The sequence below is a fragment of the Gigantopelta aegis genome, chromosome 12, assembly GCF_016097555.1.
Source record: "Gigantopelta aegis isolate Gae_Host chromosome 12, Gae_host_genome, whole genome shotgun sequence".
NCBI lineage: Eukaryota > Metazoa > Mollusca > Gastropoda > Neomphalida > Peltospiridae > Gigantopelta > Gigantopelta aegis.
Genome location: NC_054710.1, coordinates 37,087,845 through 37,107,484, shown reverse-complemented (window position 1 = coordinate 37,107,484; position 19,640 = coordinate 37,087,845). Strand labels below are relative to the sequence as shown.

Here is a 19,640-nt window from a genome sequence, read left to right as displayed (position 1 = left end):
TTCTTTATATAGACCAAAGGGGTGGAACATAGCCCAGTGGTAAAGCATTTACCTGATGTGCGGTCGGTCTAGGATCAATCCCCCACCAGTTCCAGCTAGTGCGTCATGGTATGTGCTATCCCGTCTGTGGGATGGTGCATATAAAAGATCCCTTGCTACTAATGGACGAATATAGCAGGATCTTTTAAGACTATATCATCATGAGTATATGTCGAAATTACGTAATGTTTGACATCCAATAGCGGAGGGTTAATAAATCAGGGCGATCTAGTGATGTTGTTAAACAAAACCGAAACAAATTATGTAAACAAATATTGAAACTAAATATAACAGAATTATCAAATGTTGACTACCAATAGCTGATGATTACTAAATGTGCTCCAATGGTGTCATTAAAGAAAACAAGACCAATTAATAAATGAATATATTTTGAAGTAATATTTTGCTATACACCTTCAACAGAATCCTGCAAAATGTAAAAGTAGATTTGGTAAACATAATAAATGTGAATACATTTCACATACATCATTGAGAACCAGAAGTATGCAACGGTCAAATATTGAAAACCGTCACATTGTAATTTAATGCTGAACATCGTATGAGGAATGCCATCATTGCATGATGTTTCAAGTTTACTGTTTCTCAAAGAAAATGAAAATATCTGTTCTTAATAAAAAAAAATATTGTGTATATCTAATAAAATATACTTTAAAAACTTAAACTAGTATTAAGACTGGATAAAACTAACAGCACAACACTAAAACAGTAAAAGTACATGCAATTTCAATAATATTTTTACAAAATTAGCAAATCCAGATTATCTTCTTTTGTTTTTATTTGCCAGCTGCATATTTTGTTTTGGTTGGTACAAGAGGTATATAGGCTATCTTCACAAAAAGAGGCAAATAATTGTAAAGAACTTTTAAAAATATAAAAGGTTGTTTTTCATGTCTTTAATAGTAAAATCTGAAGCAGATATGTTCAGTGGTGCATAATTCCAAGTAGCAAAACTAGAGATGCATTAAAAAAATTTAAATGTACATAAAAATATTTTTGTGCTTCAGTTGTGACCCTTAATCATAAGGCATAATAGTAAATAATTGTCTTTACTGTTATGTCTTTATTGTTAATTTATTAATAGCAAAAAAAAAAAAAAAAGATAAATATTTTATATATCATTATCCACAGTGAATGTTACAGTGAAGTTATTGCTACTTGGTGGTTAAACAACATTTCTAAATTAACTTTTGTTATGGCACAATTTATTAAAATGTATTCAAAATCTGATATGATGATTGTTAAAAAGTAAAGTAAATGATACACCAAAATATCACAACTGGACAAGTATAAAATTGGTCACATTCACTGTATCAGAAACTATGTCATGGTCCACTTCTTGACGTGGTAAGGTAGCTTATATGTCGCAGTGACTCCGAGAGCTATACCAGCACCGGCAGCGAGAGCTTCATCTACTAGTAGGGTCACCCAAGCTGGATTGGTCAAAGAGTAGAGGCTACACAGTGCCGGATTTATAAGGGAGCAATTGCCCTGGGACCCCCTGCCAGAGGGGCCCCCCTAAACTAAGGACTTCCTTTATAAAAAAAAATGTAATAATTATAAAATTAGTTCATTGTTTTATTTGTCATGTAATTTAATTTCTATGTTGAGGGGCCCCCGAACCTTAAGTACCCCGGGCTACGCTAACATGGATCACCGTCAAAGATGGATGAGCTGGGCAAATCTACTTGTATGGTGGTGTCTAACCACAGCTCAACACACATTTGCTTATGACCATTTGAAGAGGAATTCATCAGAACAATTAACTTAAGAAGTCTGCTGACATACTGGCTACATACATGTATTATCGAACCCATCTTAGTGCTATGTTATCATAAAGCCACCACAGGCTATAACGTCACTACAACACACGCCATAGCATATGGTGGTAATGCTTAGCTTTGAAAATATGGGCCCTGGTAACTAAATCCATCTTGATGTTATCTCTTTCTGTAATGTCTGTCGCTGTCCGATTCACTACTCTCATCACTGTGTGCCGCAGAATGTTTATGCTTCTTCTTACTTTTATGTTTATTTTCATATTTTTTACTTTTCTTTGACCGTTTCTCATCCTTGTCACTGTTCTGAGAATCATGTACAGAATCTTGCGGATGTTTAGATGAATCAGACGTAGAATGCCGTTTCTTCTTTCTTGAACCCTCGTCATCATCTCTATGAGACTTGTCACCGTGTTTTCTTTTCTTACCATTCACTTTATCGTCATGTGACTGGTCTCTGCTTTTTCTTTCATCTTTCCCATCTCCACAGCTCCTACTACTGTAATGTTTGTCTGTTGTCATCACATGGTTTGATTTCAGAAACAATCCTCTCTCACAGTCATCTTTGAAATACTTCCCTGATTTATCACGAGAGTGCAGGTTTTCACAATTAACATTTCTGGGTTTTTTAACCCACTGAAAATCTGCCACTTCTGGTTTACGATTTCGTGCATGTGTTAATGACAAATCGGGCTCGACCTCATTCAGTCCAGCGTTAGTCACAGATTTATACTTCCGTTTGTGACTGTTGCTTTCAGAGTCACTTGAAGATCTACTTCTGCGTGATCTGTACGTTTGTTTATGACTGTCTGACTGACTAGAAGATCTGTTGTATTTTCGTTCACCGCCATCCACGTCAGATTCATCAGAAGATGAAGACTTAGTCCTATTTTTGTATGATTTCAATTTTTTCTCCCCATTCTCTTTTTTATGTTTCCGTTTCTTTTTTTCTTTCTTCCTAGAAAAGCGAAATATGTGCGACAGTGTTAAAAACTGTGTGAAAAATATCAGATAGTAATTTTACAAGTTTTGTTTAAAAATATCTAGCAAAATTCAGTTTGACTTAGCCAAAGAAACTGCAATCAAATAATAAAAGTTTCATTAAACACATTAATGACAAACACAGTACCACTGATTTAAGGGGCTGGATCTAGCTCAATTGGTAGATCATAGGATCGATATACCTCCGTGGACTTATCCTCCGAAAGGATCGCACATACCACGACCTTTGATGTACCAGTCAGGGTGCATTGGATGGAACACAAAATAGCCCAATGTGTCCACCGATGGGGATTGATCCCAGACTGACCACACATCAAGTGAGCACTATACCACGGGGCATCGCAAGAGGTATATGGCGTAGGGGGCCACTACTCCTTAGGTGTGTAAGTAAGTGCTTTGGCTTCATGTAAGGGCCTTAAATCAATTGCCTCTACGCTTTAATTGGCTATATGTGACAATCAACTGTTGGTTGTAACAACTTTTAAAACTTTACAGTACACAGGTATTCACACTTCTAACAGGTGAAGCATGTCCTTCATACCTAATTAGGTGTAAGGCCCTCAGCACCCTTTCGTTTAACAACAGTCGATTACTAATTGTCACCGACAACAAAGCTGGCACTTGCAAAACTGATAGTGAAAATATAAGCGCCTTAAAAATATCTTGGGGAAAGGTCTGTATTATTATTCAGTGCACTGGAAAAATTGTCAATCGATGACCGATAACTCCATGCACAACTTTTACAGCATGGTGACATCATAACCCAAAATATTTACTAACGGCCTAAAAGCACACCTCTGCAGTGTCAAATTTTCTGTAGTAATCCGTTTGCGAAAATACAGATATTGAATGGAAAGAGGGCCTGAGACAGCTTTCCTTGTATTTACCTTTTCTTCTTTGTGTTGACAGAATCATCAGATTCCTCTGAGCGATCACTTCTAAACTTGTCGGGATACATCTCCTTAAAACCACTGTGGCCCCATCTAAAAGAAAACAAACATTTAACTATGTGTGAAAAACACACACACAAAACCAACCAACATTTTCATCAGCAATTATCTGTGGCCCCATCTAAAACAAAATAAACAATCGACTATGTGAAGAAAACCCCCAAACATTTACATCATCGATCATCTGATAAAATATCTGTTTTCTAAATTTTTAAGTATTTACTAAATGTTTTCTCCCTCATTCTTCAATTTATCTCTAGAGCATTTTGTTTTTTATACTCTTGTGGTTTTTAAGTTTCTAGCAGATGAAATCTACACACTGTATATTGTCTGTTATTCCTAAAAGTGATCAGCCACAAATTAATTTTAAAGGCGCTCAAGCACAGATTTAGTGGGCCTTATTTCTCTAAATATGAATTATAAATGGAAATTACATTCATTTGGAATACCAAACCTAGTTACTGTATGATCCAAAACATTTTAATTGAACTACGATCGAGGGAATTCCATGACATGCTTCATTTTTAAAAGTTAAAACTCTTAGTGATGAGGCTATATATACGACAACTGTATAATGTATTTTTGAATTTTATATAAATGACTGCCGTGTATAGAGACTTGGCAAATGGGGGCCGGCTATATACATGGCAAATAATAAAAAAATATATTATTAATTTCATAATGAAAATAATTGCGAATACGCTGAAATAAAAAACCAAAAAAACATTCAGAACATGAACTCACCATTTATTATTATTATTATTATTATTAAATTATTTTGACTGGTTCGCAAAGTGGTCATTCGGTTTAATGTATAGCGTAAAAAAACCCCAGTGTACTGTAGCATGTTTTGTCGTCCAAAGGCTGGCTTAATTATTACCAATCTGGCATGATTCTACAAGGTTTTGATTGATCGAATGAAAGGTCAACTGGACATGAGCTCCAACGGGCTGCTGTTGGATCCACATGTAATAGTGGAGCTAATTTTAATTAGATTGAATTATTACTTAACCCAGTTGAATTCAGTTCTATGTGCAGGGACAAGTTCAGCCTACCATATGGCAGGCGTATGCGCATGTGTGCACGCACGTTAATCTTGCATTTTTATAGCCAAAACTCCCCCAGATAAAATACCGCCCCCTACACCCCAAAAAGGTAATAGTAGGCTAATAATAATAATAATAATAATAATAATAATAATTGTGTATTATTATTAATATTAAATTTTTTAATTATTATTTATTTTGCTAGTACTGTACCGGCAATATTACGCTATTCATATGTCTATGGAAAACGTACACAAAAGGGTCCGCTAAATTCATGTACTCCCCTCCCCTGTTCAGAAAAGACTCTGTTCGTACAGCACTTAGTATGTATTCCTCCTGTTCGAGATGGTTCAGTAATATGGATTAATCAAATACTTATTTAGAGCCTGTATACATTTTTGCTGTGAATATAGCCAGCCCTCATTAGCAGAGGCTATATACACGGCCTTCGTATATATAGTCACATCGTATATAAACATCGTCTAGTTCAGCGTATTCTTTAAAAATGTAACAATTCCTATCCCAAGTCAGCTGTTATGGCATATTTTACATAATAATGAATTTGACATGGTGGAAAATGAAGGTGTTCATGATCCAGATGTTTAGATTTTTTCGCGTATGACTAACAATAAATTTATCTATAGATGCAAAGGCCTAACTAGTCGGGATTGTCGACGTTTAACATGCTTCTGTTACTAAAATAAATTAATGTATACGCTTATTATCATTCAGTACATGGTTTTATTATTTTTTAATAACTTATTTTCATTGTTTTTGTTTTTCTATTTACCCTACGTCGCATAGGACAGTCAAGCGTTCTCATTACACGAGCTTGGTAAATCGTTTTCACACTACGGTTATTCAGGAAATGCCCGTCACGTGACTCAAAATAACATGTCACACCTCTGCTCTCCAAATAGCCATTATTTTTCTCAGAATTATGGAGCATACCCATAATTCAATTATTTTTTTATAAAATATCAATAATAAGTGTGATATGGTGGTTATGAAGATGGTTCAATAAAGTACTTTTAGGTACAAATCAAATGTATATATTGTCATATAATACTGTGTTGGGTCAATAATTAGGTCAACCATCTGTGAGAGAGCGCATTTAAATGGTGCTATTTCTGAATGTAAGTTTCTTTTACAAAATCCACAGGGTGGTGGGGTGCTAAGAGTATGCATAAATATTAATATAATCAATTACGGGTGGGATCTAGCTCAATCAGTAGGTTTTTTTTATTAGGTTTTTGTCCTGTCCCAAACAGTGCACTGTGACAGGTATGTGTTGTTCTGCCTGTGACACGATTCCTATAAAAGAATCACAAGTAGCCAATGATTAATAAATCAATGTGCTCTAATGGTGTCGTTAAATTTTTTTTTTTTTAATAATTAACCATTCGTTTCCATATACTTACCTTTTTTGACACCTAATAGCTGATGTCATCCAACATTCATTCATAATCAATCATATTTAGTAACAAGAAGTAATATCTTTTTTGACTGGATGTTTGTGGAAAAGACTGGCACTGCCATATTTATGTGTATGCTAAGTGTTCATTTTAAAAAAATCTATTTCCACCCCTGAATATAGCCTTGAACTGTACCTATCTGGATCAGCCTCTTCGACTTTCTGTAGCTGACGTTGCCAGTACGTACTTCTTCTCTTCCCGTCATCATCTCGATTGTCCCCGTCATCCATGTGTGCGCGGCGCGCCCCGCGGCGGCCGTCATCTCTAGACATATCGTAACGATCGTCGTACAGGAACGACCGTCGTGGGTCTCGCTCTCGGTCCTTCACCTGGTCCAGATGCATCCACATATCAGTTTCCTCAACAATCTGAACACAAGGAAAGGAATGTTGAAAATATTTTGTTTACCTTTAGGCTCAGCCAGGGTTTATGCTGAACAGACTTGTCAACTATTGCACATTCAATGTCAAGCATCTAATTTTTATCTTAAATAAAACATCCAGGGGGTGAGACGTAGCCTAATGGTAAAGCGCTCGGTTGGTCTGGGATCAATCCCTGTCGGTGGGCCCAATGGGCCATTTCTCGTTCCAGCCAGTGCACCACGACTGGTACATCAAAGACCATGGTATGTGCTATCCTGTCTATGGGATGGTGCATATAAAAGATCCCTTGCTGCTAATCGAAACGAGTAGCCCATGAAGTGGCGACAGCAGGTTTCCTGTCTCAATATCTGTGTGGTTCTTAACCACATGTCTGACGCCATATAACCGTAAATAAAAGGTGTTGAGTGCGTCGTTAAATAAAACATTTCCTTCCGTCCTTCCTTAAACAAAACAACACACGTCAAGATCTTTACTGCAGACCCAGGGCTAGTTCTGGGCGAGAAGACAAATTTGCCAGATTATCTATTTAAAGTTAAAAATTTGCTAAAACCCAGTTATTTTCTTAACAAAATATCAATTATTACATGAAATTATTTTGCCAAATTAAAATAAAATTTGCCAATTTCTAAAATTCTCAATTGGCGAATTTGGCGAGTGCCAGAGCTAACCCCGAGACCTCACTGTGAAAACAATTTAATGAAGTAATTAAACTGGGTTCACCCTGTCTATTGTCAAATTAGCCAATTGTTCATTTTTATACAAAGTGGCTACAATATTTAGTTTTTAGCTACTAAAATGTTCCTTAAGTTAACCACATTTTATTACATTCTTAAAGAAATACTCTACATATCTCAAAATTGGCTGAATCAAAATTCATTCCAGCGTGAGCCGTGATTAACGGCTCCCCTAGCTTATATTATGGGCAGCCATTTAAGACATCGTCATATTGATTGCACATAAATTCATACGTACTAAGGGCAGCTAAAAATGACTCTTCTTGAACCAATCTCAAGGAGTAATAGTGTGACCTCCCCTAACACGACAAGGTCGTTTTAATATATTAACTGTGGAGTGCTACTACTACTATCTGGGATATACCACTGTGAGCTATATCTGCTCCCAAATAATATAAATAACAGTATTTTAAAGTGTGTAAAGGAATCCTCTCTTGACTTTTAGGATAATTATTTTTAGAATTAAAACTATAACAAGAATCTAAACATATAAAATAAATATTAATTGCCTACATTGGTAAAGACTAGAAACTAACAATTGTCCAGTGGGGGGGGGGGGGATCAGGAAGAATTGGTTGGGGATGAGTACATATGTTACATATCAATAAGTCACTTATGGTTCTATGGTAATTTTTATGGTAATTTCTATGGTAATTTTTATGGTAATTTTTCCAGGAGGAGCGAGATGTAGCCCCAGTGATAAAGCGCTCGCTTGATGCGTGGTTGGTTTGAGATAGATCACCGTCGGTGAGCCCATTGGTGAGCTATTTCTCATTCCAGCCAGTGTACCACGGCTGGTACATCAAAGCCATGGTATGTGCTACCCTGCCTGTGGGAAAGTGCATATAAAAGATCCCTTGCTTAATTAGGAAACATGTAGCAGACTTCCTCTGATGACTATGTGTTAGAATTATCAAATGTTTGACATCCAATACCCGATGATTAATTAATCAATGTGCTCTAGTGGTGTCGTTAAACAAAACAAACTTCTTCTTTTCCATGAGACCAGTAACCTTTATAGGCTACCAGTCTTCCAGGCTAATAGAAATATTTTTAGATTTCTACCACTGTTGGTTACTTGCCCTGTTGTGTGTGTCTGTGTGTCTTATGACATTCTTCAACATCGTCTTTGTAATGGTGGAAAACATCTTGCAGCATGGAGGGGATGAAATTACTTCTGAAAAAAAATAATCTTATATTATTTTCGAACTTAAGAATTTGTCTCCCACGGCAATTTTTAATAGAATTTTGAGCCTGCGTATGGCAATATTTTTTTAAAGTGACATTTGCAGCAAATAAACATGACTGAAAGGTTATTTTGTTGTATGTAGACATTTCAAACATGCAACTGTTAAATATTGGCAGTTAATGTACACATTTTGCCAATTTTGAGGAACTTTACCGATGGCACTGTTGTGCCATCGGTGATGCTCTCCACCTATGGCAATTTATATCTCAACGACGGCCATTGCTGTCGGTGCTGTTGTTAAGTTCAAGCCCTGATTTTTGGTACAACACCACCTTTCAGATTATTTGAAACTGCATTTGTAAACGGCTGAGAACCAGTTCTCGCTACACCACTATAGTGTTGGATTTGACAGTGGGAACATAGTCACCTCTTCAAAATCTTTAGGAACACATTCTCTGTACCAGAACAGAGTTTCGAATACGTAACATATAGATAATATTCAAATATGTAACATGGTCTAAGTTCATTTTCAATTTTGTTTCATTACAGCATGCTGCTGGTATATCCTCGAGTAACCGTGAACCGGCCTATTAACAAGCAGTGTTTCTGCCAGAAAGAAATTTTTGGGTATGGCGCTATGGAATTGAATGCAACCACAGTCAACACAGGACATGGGGCCCTCCCCCAGAAACAAAATGGGTTACGTTTAGGGTTAGAGTTAAGCAAATCATACAGTAATGATAAGAATAATTAAATTTTTTAAAAAGTTAACTTAAAAAAATAAAATCTGCAAATTTGTTTGGAGTATGACACCATACCCATTTTATCCTCTGGCAGAAATCCTGACAAGAAATGGTTTCTATCCACATGCTTTGTAATGTATGATCGATTTGATGAAATAATGTTTTACCCTGTTCAATTTACTATGGAAATCAAATAACACATGTATATAACCATGTCAGTTTCTGTTGTGAAGAGATTAAATGCAAGCCGTTGTCTGTTGACATCCCTCAGATCCTCCCATAAACTGGACTATTGTTTATAAAAAACGACACGTGTCAAGTGACCTCACCAAAACTCTTATGCAGTAATTCTAGGAAGTAGACCATGCAACAGACCGACAATGACAGCTTTGTAAAACTGTTGCTTATTTAGGTTTATTTAATACTGCACATCATTTAATATAGTGTTACACTGTAGAAGTGCATAATTGCCTATACATTTCCCTCTGCATAAAAATATTTTTTATGCCTTTTTCTCATTTGCAGTTTGTTTGTCAATTCAATAAAAGTATTCCGATGTCAAGGTCCGCATGTGTGCAGATTTCTTAAAACAAGTCAAATGTAAATAGACCTGTTTCTGGGATAGCCCGGTTCACAGTATTTCACAATACAGCCAGTAATTACAGCGCCGTAGCTAAAATTATAGAAAAATTATCTTCTTAACCGTTTAAGGAGTTTTAGACTATTAACTACTCAGTTGCCCCCCCCCCCCAAACAAAAAATCCTAGCTACGACCCTGAATTAGCAAATTTCACCAAATATTTGTTAACTTTAATGCTGTAATATAATTCAATCATTTACTTTCCATATGAATCATAGAAACATGCACAATAAATAATATCAAGATAGTAACTGGAACCGTTAGAAAAGAAAAAACTCAACAGAATCATTACATTGTTTAGAAAAGTGTAAATATTATCGGTCCAATACAGACCCAATAAATAATCCACACATTTGCTACATTCCATTCAGACTATCATGTATTAAGGGGCGGCTCAGAGGGTATGGCCTGTATCGCCATGGCCGTACCACTTTTTAATTTTATTTTTGCGTGTTGTATTTGTTGTATGTGTGAAAAGCTATTTTGAAAGTAGTCTGGCAACTTCGAGCCGTACCACTATTTTGAAGGACAATATTTCAAAATCTTAGGTAACTGGAAGTCAGTGCACGTGACGGAAAGAGTTCCGTATTTTCCCCACTACTACAAACGACGTAGTGCTAGGCCTGGATTTGAACTCAAACATTATGTTGATTTTATAGAACAAATCGTTTTAAAAGATATTTTATATAACTATCGCTAACCCTAACCCTAAACTAATTCTAACAAATATTTCTTTAAAATCATTATGGGGAAAATAAGGAACTCATGCCCTTTTAAAGTTGCATAACTGACACACAAACAGACCAACGGTTCTCGTGAAATATTTAGTGCAGGGCGCATATGAAGTCATAGTTCATCAAGATTAACTTTGGCTATACAGTGCTGTCCGGTGTATCGGCGCACCTAAGCTTTCAAGGACCATTTTCTATGTGAACATTGTAAAATATTTAATGAAATGCGTCTCTCACCAATGAAGAAGTGCATAATCTGAAATACACTGCAAACTGTTTTATGTCTGTAGTAAATAAACATTTTAAAATGGTGCATAAATATAGGCACCCGCTTGTATCCAAAATGATTTGCATGTCCGGTGATTCGGTGCAGTAGATGTAGATCGTTGACCCCGCTATTTATAAACCGCCCATGACCTCAATTTTAGCCCATAAACGCTACACTATTGTACCAGAATTATTTTAGTACTTTTTTTTGTCTTGTCTTGTTAAAAATATTACTATGAAAATGAACGATCACATATGACCCATCTCATGATCAGTTTCGGAATCGTTTTCTTGAGTGGCACAGTACTGCAGATGCATACATGTTCATTGTCATGCATAGCTAAGAATAAGATGCCTACATGGATTTTATTTTTCTCGGGTAGATTGTGCACACACGTGGATCTTATTTCGCTTTTATTTTTTATAACAATGTGACAATTGTCAACTGGAATGACTGTCAATTAAGGTGTAAAATTTTCGTTTTATTTGCATTTTCCTGTGTTTTCTTTTTCGGTTTAAATAAAAAAATAACCGAACAAAAATAATTACATTTATACTGTTTACTATAATTTTTAAAATGCGGGAAAGGTGTTTTCAGACTGGTTTTAACATTCTTAATTAATAGCCTATCAATAAGGATGACCTACTTCGCGTTTATAAACACGAAAACAGGTGAATGATTTATTTTGAAATTATTATATAATTATTGATAATTCTAAAAAAAATAAAAATTAATTGCACCCTTAACAATAAATATGTTGATACTTGATTAACCATTGAAAAAGGAATTGAACTTTAATTCGTTAAAAACTCCGACAACATGACAACTTGTTAAGCATACTCAAGCAAAATACCAAGTGCGCCGAATCACCGGACGCGCCGATACACCGGACACGGTTGTAAGTGCAAGCAAGTTAATCTTGATGAACTAATGACGTCAGTACTTTCTTAGTTTCTACGTCCGTTCGAACTAGTAAAATATTGTGCCCTGTACTTTTTTTTCACTGTGCCGCCCCTGGCATATGAACGGAATCTACCTGGACAGAAAAACTACAGTACAATGACTCCAAAAGAGCAAGCTTTCCGTAACAATAAATCTATAACTTTTCGTGGTTCTGTCACTTCCGTCTATAAACGTCATCAAAATATGTTTCTCGAATATAGGGGTGTTTGTAAAACGCGGACCGGACCGGAATCTGATATATGTAATGTCACTACTGAAATGTTGTCTTTGTTAAAGAAACAAAAACGAAAATTTTAAAATTCCTGAACCAAACAACAGCAAAATAAATAAACTATTTTTTTTTATCCAGCAGTTCTATTCGTTTGAAATTTATTTTTAACACTCTTCCACAAATAGCTGGGGGCGAACTGGCTTGGGGGCAAAAAGTCTGGTACTACTTTTCTTGGTTCTGTCACTTCCGTCTATAAACGTCATCAAGAATGTGCATCTTTATTGGACGTGCGAAACTAAGGACGCTTATTTTGTCGTAGCGGCTTAGAACTTCTTTTAGACAGTGTATTGTTTCTGGTGTGTATTGGTTTGCAATATAAATGTTAGACATATATGAATATCATATGTAGTTTATATTTAAAATATTACTCCGTAAAGTTTGTTTTTTCTCTGAAATTCGTAATTATTTGGCAAATATATTGTTGATCACTGTATTATCGTGGTATAGTTGGGACAAGAGCGTTGCTATATTATTTAATTTTAGCGAAATAAAAAGACAGAGAGAGAGAGAGACAGACAGAAAAGAGGGGGGGGGGGAGAGAGAGAGAGAGAGAGAGAGAGAGAGAGAGAGAGAGGGAGGGAGAGGGCCAACATAATTGGTATATGGACACTTCTACCTACCATGCCCATGCCATAGACTGGCATAGTGCTAGTAATATTGCACAACCAAATTTTAAAATATATTTTAAAGGTAAATACTAAATAACTATTAGGCTACAAATTTAACCCCATAGTCCTTCCCACAGGGAACACCTTTTTTCATACTATAGAATTTACTCCAAATTATTTATATCTGAACTGATTGGTGTTTAAAGTGCAAATAAAAATAGTCTTTTTTGGTTATTTCCAAATCACTTTAAAAAAAATTCTTACATCAAACCAAACAGATTATTTACAACAAAAAAAAAATTGTAAGAGGATAGGACGGATAATAGCTCAACAAGTCCTCTTGTTGTACATGTACAACCGATTATTTTTGGGTTCACTGTTAACATTAAACTTTCATGCTACTGACTAAGACAACCGCTACAAGGACAACCTGACACCCAGGCTATCCAAAACACAGTCATTGATTTCGGATAGGGTTGTCAAGTTTCTAGTACTACAGTAGTCCGAGTACTCTGACTGTAAGAGAGCTAGACGGACATTTGGACAGTTATACGCTCTCATTACAGTCAGAGACCAACCTATGTATTTTTTTTGCAATTCCTGAAAACCAAAAAGTTGGCAAAGATTCCCGCTCTAATACCACACCAATCCTATGTTTGACGTCAAATACCTTTACATTGATCATTTTCGAGTTAACTGATAAAAAAAAATCCACATATTAATCACTAATACACATACTACAGAAAGAAATCCGACAGCACCCACATTCAGCTATGCTTTGTGACACTCCGTCACCATAATTACAAAGCTCGGCGATCTATTTCGAGACATAAATCACGTGATCGCCCACTGGGCGATTCCGCCTTGTGCAGCAGTTACAGGGGTCGTTTCATACCAAGCGACGTTACAACATGGATTAGTTTCGTTTTGTGTTTCTGCGATGGAATATGCATGCTGTAAAGAATGTTTCGAGGATAAAAATGTTTCTACGTCTCGAAATAGATCGCCAAGCTTTGTAATTATGGCGACGGAGTGTCACGAAGCGTAGCTGAATGTGGGTGCTGTCGGATTTCTTTCTGTATTATGTGTATTAGTGATTAATATGTGCATATTTTTTTTATCAGTTAACTCGAAAATGATCGATGTAAAGGTATTTGACGTCAAACATAGGATTGGTGTGGTATTAGAGCTGGAATCTTTGCCAACTTTTTGGTTGTCAGGAATTGCCAAAAAAATACATAGGTTGGTATCGGACTGTAATGAGAGCGTATAACTGTCCAAATGTCCGTCTAGCTCTCTTACAGTCAGAGTACTCAAGCTAGTACTACAGTTATAAACATATCGTAATGTTATCAGTAATTTTGAAAATGCTAAAAGAATATTCAGTGTCCAAAACTACATAAATTCATAATAATTCTAGCAGGGCTCACAACAGCGGCCTGCGGTAAGTGAAAAGCAGTTTTTTTTACTGCTAAATATAAATTCACCTGCTAAATTTTTTCAAAAGACAGATTTATATAGGGTTATGTCTTTTGCTATTTCTTTCATGATTTGTGAATATTTGAATTCCATAATGTTCCAAAATACAGGTTTAACCACACAACATTTTCAGTGTCTTTATAAAGCATATTTGTGGAAAAGAATAGAGATTAACGAAGTCAGTTTTTACAGAATCCATATTTAGTGAAGCACATCATAATGGAACAGATGTCTTCGGGAAAATACGACACAGAGTCCATGATGCATCAGGCACAACACATGTGGACTATGTTGGACGAAATGGCAACCAGTAACCCACAGGCATATCGAGAGTTTATCAACAAACAGCTGCAGGAAGGTCGAGAACAGATGGCGCCACCGCAACCTCACATGTGTATCAAAACAAACCTACTGGTAGGGTACTTTCATTTCAGCATTTTGTCAGTCTCTTAGTCAGTGTTTGAAATAAACACTTGTCCGTTTGTCATGACAGGTGAAAACCTGCTTGGATAAACACAATGTACCTCAGTGTTTGTCCAGTGAACACCCCTGCGCGTGCTGTAACCTCACCGTAGTGCAGGGGTGTAACATTCTCTTTGAGAATGGCCAATGCAGCACAAATCCCCTTGTTTTCTTCAGGATACAATTAAAATTTTGAGTAAAAGTCATTATCTACCTGTGATATTTGTATTTTTGCACAGTTCTTTACTCTGTGTTTTTATTTAAATCTTGAGTTTTTGTGTTGATGTTGATCATCACTTTATTTTTTGCATTACCATGGTTTGACACCCAATAGCCGATGTATTTTTCATGCTGGGGTGTCGTTAAACATTCATTCATTCATTCATTGTCCAGTGAACAAATGAAAATTTTGTTAAAAGGAGTTTTATTTTGAAAAAGTAAAAACATTGTCATTGCATTTAAATAAAACAAACCATATATTTGGACATATAAAAAATAAAAAAAATATTAGAGTAGATTTCGGGATATCCTTGTCCGGTGGACAAAATTTCTGCTTATTAATAAAATTGCCGGACTTGTTTTTTGAGAAAAATGAAAAAAAAACAGATTTTTATATCAATAAAAATAAAGATTATTTGAACAAGAACAAAAAAAGTAATTTTTTAAGAATTCATTTTTGTTGATATAAAAATCCGGTGTTATTTTAAAAGCTCTAAAAATAAGTTAGGCAATTACCGGTATACTCAGAGGCTGACGAGTTGCTTCTTGTAATAGCTTTATTCCTTTTTTATGGATTGGAATAACACCCTTGGTGCGTTTTAATTTTTTTCTTTCTTTTTTTTGGTCATTCTAAAGTGTATTAATAGTTTAAATAATAGTTTTTAATGATTTAAAAAATAAGAAGTAATTATTATGCATTATCGGTGTTTGAATTTTTTCACAAATCAAGTGCAAACAAACATAAATATAGCATTTTGTATCTTACATAAAGGAGATTATTACTGTACACTGGTCTCCTAGGTTTTTTTAACCCGGATCATATCTGTTATTTATATCTACTTGAAGCATTAAATTAACACTGGTTATAAGGTTCATGTAACCATAATTAAAGAAATTAGTATTTGATGCAACAAAGTATAATTTAGCCAGAAATATTTGTACAATGTTGTTGGTTTGTTGCATCCTGAAGTCTTATTACATTTAAGTTTGGGTCATCCCAACGTCTAATTTTGACTTTGAAGGAAATAATTACACAGTGGGATTTGTGGTCTGAAAATGTTTACGAGAGATGTGATGTTTATGTTTCTTACAGAAACCGCTGCCAGTGACTATGTACATCAACGTGTGTGGCTGGAAGCGAATTCCGCCCCCGAAGAGTGAGGAGGAGCCAGTATCAGTGATGGGCACTTCTCTACAGACAGTCCAGGATCAAAGTGGTAATGATGTTTGAGAAACACGTGGCAGGGCTAGAAATAGCGGCCAGCAAAAATGTTTTAGATCTACATGTAGCATGTAAAATTAAAATTCATCTGCTAAAATTATCAAAAACCTCGTAGGTCATTTTTCAAGAGACAGATTATGTATGATCATTTCATCTTGTATTTAGCTGAGGCTTAGGTCGTGGTTCCATTATATTTTAATAGGCGTATGGGTGGAAATAACAGAAATAATAGTTTTCCCCCCTCATTTTTATTTACTGCAGGATAAAAATAAAAATTAGTTAATGACATAGGATATCAGCTTTATCCTGTTGAGGCCGAATTCTTATCTTCACAGGATTAAGCCGATATCCTACGTCATTAGCTAATTATTTTCTAAATCTGTGTCATTTAGTACCTCAAAAGATGGACAGTCTCTGTGTATACTTAACATTTCTAGCTCACCATTTCGACAGTGACAGATTATTGAGCCTCTGTGCATACTGTGTACAGTATTTTTATTATTTATATTTTTAGGAACATTTACTACCATCTCCGTTGCTTTCAACTTGGGCATCATCGAGAAGTTTGGTAGAAATTCCGAAAACCCTGCAGATCGTGACACTTTAATTCAGCTTTCTATGGATTACATTGAAGAGCAGCAAAAGGTGAAAATTTCACGAATTTACGAGATTCTCGACGATTCCATTTTGTATAAAGGTGACTTAAGTGACATTCATGCAAGCTTCGCAGTCAAAAACAAGAGTTCGGACAAGCAGTTTGAAAATAATCTCGATGAGCTTGAAAAATCATGCGGCCCGTTGGCAGCTGGTGCGAAAGATTCTTTACTTAATCAGTTGAAAAACATAGCAGTCAGTGACAACCAGTCAGGAACACAGTCTACCACCCGACCAGACATCAGTGTGTTATCAACGAACGGTGCTGGGAAGTCAGTTTTGATTGAGGAGATAAACACGTCACAGAGACTGCCAGTCCCGAAACATGAACTGAGCTGTGTGAAGAGCGATGCCTCACAGGAAGATGTCTTGGTACTCAACATCATGCTGCCAAACGTGCACAGCGTAGCAGAATGTGAACTCGATATATCCGAGGTACGTAGTTACGACTCATTGCTAGGTAACAAGTATCAGTGAATGTTCAGTAACACCCTGTCAATAATATATTCATTCAGTTATTGGGTTGCATATTATATAATAATTTGTTTTAATATCAGCAATCATATTTATATACTGTGAAACCTGTTTAAACTGGACCCTGATTTACCAGAATCCTGTAAAAAACGGCCAAGTGTTATGATCTAGAATCTTCTAAATTAGAAAATGTGATCCTCTAAACACCTGATTCTGTCTAAATGGGATATATATTAGGTACCCAGCATGATCTGGTTTAGACCGGTTTCACTGTACTTACTTTTGTTTGATAACAAATAGCCATGTGTATTTTTGTGTTGGGTTGTAATTAATTAATTCATTCATACATTCATTCATTCATTCAGGTATTGGTTCTTTTGGGTGCAACTAACAATTATGTTGGAAAATATCTGGTATCGGGCCCAAACTGTGCTAATGAATGGGTCTAGTATTCAACAGTATATCAGTGCCAAACAAATCGCATATTTGTGACATCATTAACGACTTGAGGTATATCCAATGCCATGGTACTTGGATCAGTGTTCGAGATTAACGGTATCCCGATATCCCAGAATTTAATTTTGGATACCATACTTCAGTAACCCAGTATCCCACCAGGTTACCATATAATGTTGTTGAGTTATTTTAATTCTGCGTTTTAATTTTTCGCTGAAACAGTGAAAGTCATCATTTACTGGTGAAGTTGAGTAACAGTATTTTTGAGTTCGTACCCAGTCTAATGCTATGCCATAACAATATCTCCCCCAATTCGTACCCAATCTAATGCTACACTGGAACAATAGCAGCGTAACAATAGACTGGGAATGGCACAATAGATGCAGCAAATCTTTTTGCCGATTCCGTTTGATTGCGAATTTCATAAATTCGCGATTTCGATTGCAGCGTAGCAATAGACTGGGAACGAGAACAGTGTCGTCCAAGTTTGTTACAATGTTATTTATGAATTTCATTTAAGTGGGATACTAAATTCTTAGGGGGGATACCAGATTTTGAAATGTTAGTATCCAACTGGGATAATGCCCAAATTTTTTAATCTCGAACACTGTTGATGCATGGTCTTAGATTGGAAAATTATTTTATTTATTTTTTATATTTCAGGATGACATATCCATGAATGTTCCAACAAAGTACGAGCTTTACGTGAAGTTGCCCCGAATCATCAAAGAAAATGATTCCACTGCTAAATTCAACAAGAAGAATTCGACACTGACATTAAGAATGCCCGTCCTCAGATAACAGACTGTGTAGAGTAAAAACAAACACCATTGCATGTCCATCACTGCTATGTATCAGTGCAAACAGTAACGATCAGACTGTTTCATTCATAAAACTCTTTATCCTTTTTATGTTATCACAACCTGTTGCAGGGTTAGCTTTGGCACTCGCCAAATTCACCAATTGCAAATTTTAAACACAACTGGCAAATTTTATTTTAATTTGGCAAAAGAATTTCATGTAATGATTGATATTTCATTGAAAATAATGGTGAGTTTCTGCAGTTTATGGAGTGTAATGGACAATTTGACGAAATTTTCTACACCCCCCAAAGCTAGCCCCGTGTTATTTGTAAAGAGTAACACGTCCTCACAGTGTTAATAATGTTTTCATTCCATGGATTTTCATGAATCATATATAAGAAAAATTATTGGGTGTAAATTTTACAGGAATCAAAATCGGCTGAAATTTCAGCCAGACATTCGGTCCGGCAAGCTACAAATTCTCCCAGACCTAAACGAAACCTACCGGACAAAACATGATAATAAATTATAATCAATTATCAGAAGGGTCGGCAGGCAAAAACATGTCCTGACCCATGGCGACATCAACAGGCAAAAACTAGTCGGGACAATAGAATTTCGACCTGTTTTTTTAACCCTGACATTGCATGGGAACAATTTCAATATACACTGTGTCCATTCTTCATCAGCTAATGCTAAACTTTGTTTTGTTTAACAACACCACTAGAGCACATTGATTTATTAATCATCGGCTATTGGATGTCAAACATTTGGTATTTTTTGGACATATATTCTTAGAAAGGAAACATGGTACATTGTATGCACCCATAAACAGGATAGCACACACCATGACCTTTGATATACGAGTAGTGGTTGGAATGAGAAATAGCCCAATGGACCCACCAATAAGGATCGATCGCAGACTAACCACTTTACCTCTGGGCTATGTCCCAACACCCATCAGCTAATGCCTGCTACCACGAGTTGTTTTGGAAGTATTTTAAACAGAATTTGATAAAAATTAATACAGCGA

The 19,640-nt window shown here is 35.9% G+C and overlaps 2 protein-coding genes across 2 annotated transcripts; one reads left to right on the top strand and one right to left on the bottom strand.

Moving 5' to 3' along the window:
- Window positions 1–411: 411 nt before the first annotated feature.
- Window positions 412–12,124, bottom strand: LOC121386332 (uncharacterized protein NKAPD1-like). Its single transcript, XM_041517200.1, has 5 exons — window positions 12,033–12,124; window positions 8,508–8,602; window positions 6,444–6,676; window positions 3,725–3,820; window positions 412–2,793 (listed from the first exon to the last, which is right to left on the bottom strand). The coding sequence occupies exons 2-5, from the start codon at window positions 8,571–8,573 to the stop codon at window positions 1,998–2,000; spliced, it is 1,191 nt and encodes a 396-aa protein (XP_041373134.1). The 5' UTR covers window positions 8,574–8,602; window positions 12,033–12,124; the 3' UTR covers window positions 412–1,997.
- A 309-nt stretch (window positions 12,125–12,433) lies between these two features.
- LOC121386333 (PIH1 domain-containing protein 2-like) lies at window positions 12,434–19,640 on the top strand. The gene is made up of 5 exons (XM_041517201.1): window positions 12,434–12,526; window positions 14,510–14,731; window positions 16,092–16,215; window positions 16,735–17,309; window positions 18,468–19,640. Exons 2-5 carry the CDS (start codon window positions 14,537–14,539, stop codon window positions 18,603–18,605), a joined length of 1,032 nt encoding a protein of 343 aa, XP_041373135.1. The 5' UTR covers window positions 12,434–12,526; window positions 14,510–14,536; the 3' UTR covers window positions 18,606–19,640.

What these genes read in the sequence shown, in the direction of transcription:
- LOC121386332 (XM_041517200.1), bottom strand. Translation starts at nt 8,573, where the DNA reads ATGTTTTCCACCATTACAAAGACGATGTTGAAGAATGTCATAAGACAC. An exon ending in ACACAGACACACACAACAGG is followed by an intron (nt 6,677 to 8,507) that starts GCAAGTAACCAA and finishes CCTTGTGTTCAG; the next exon opens with ATTGTTGAGGAAACTGATAT. An exon ending in GAAGAGGCTGATCCAGATAG is followed by an intron (nt 3,821 to 6,443) that starts GTACAGTTCAAG and finishes GTTTTCTTTTAG; the next exon opens with ATGGGGCCACAGTGGTTTTA.
- LOC121386333 (XM_041517201.1), top strand. Translation starts at nt 14,537, where the DNA reads ATGGAACAGATGTCTTCGGGAAAATACGACACAGAGTCCATGATGCAT. An exon ending in GTATCAAAACAAACCTACTG is followed by an intron (nt 14,732 to 16,091) that starts GTAGGGTACTTT and finishes TGTTTCTTACAG; the next exon opens with AAACCGCTGCCAGTGACTAT. An exon ending in GACAGTCCAGGATCAAAGTG is followed by an intron (nt 16,216 to 16,734) that starts GTAATGATGTTT and finishes TTATATTTTTAG; the next exon opens with GAACATTTACTACCATCTCC.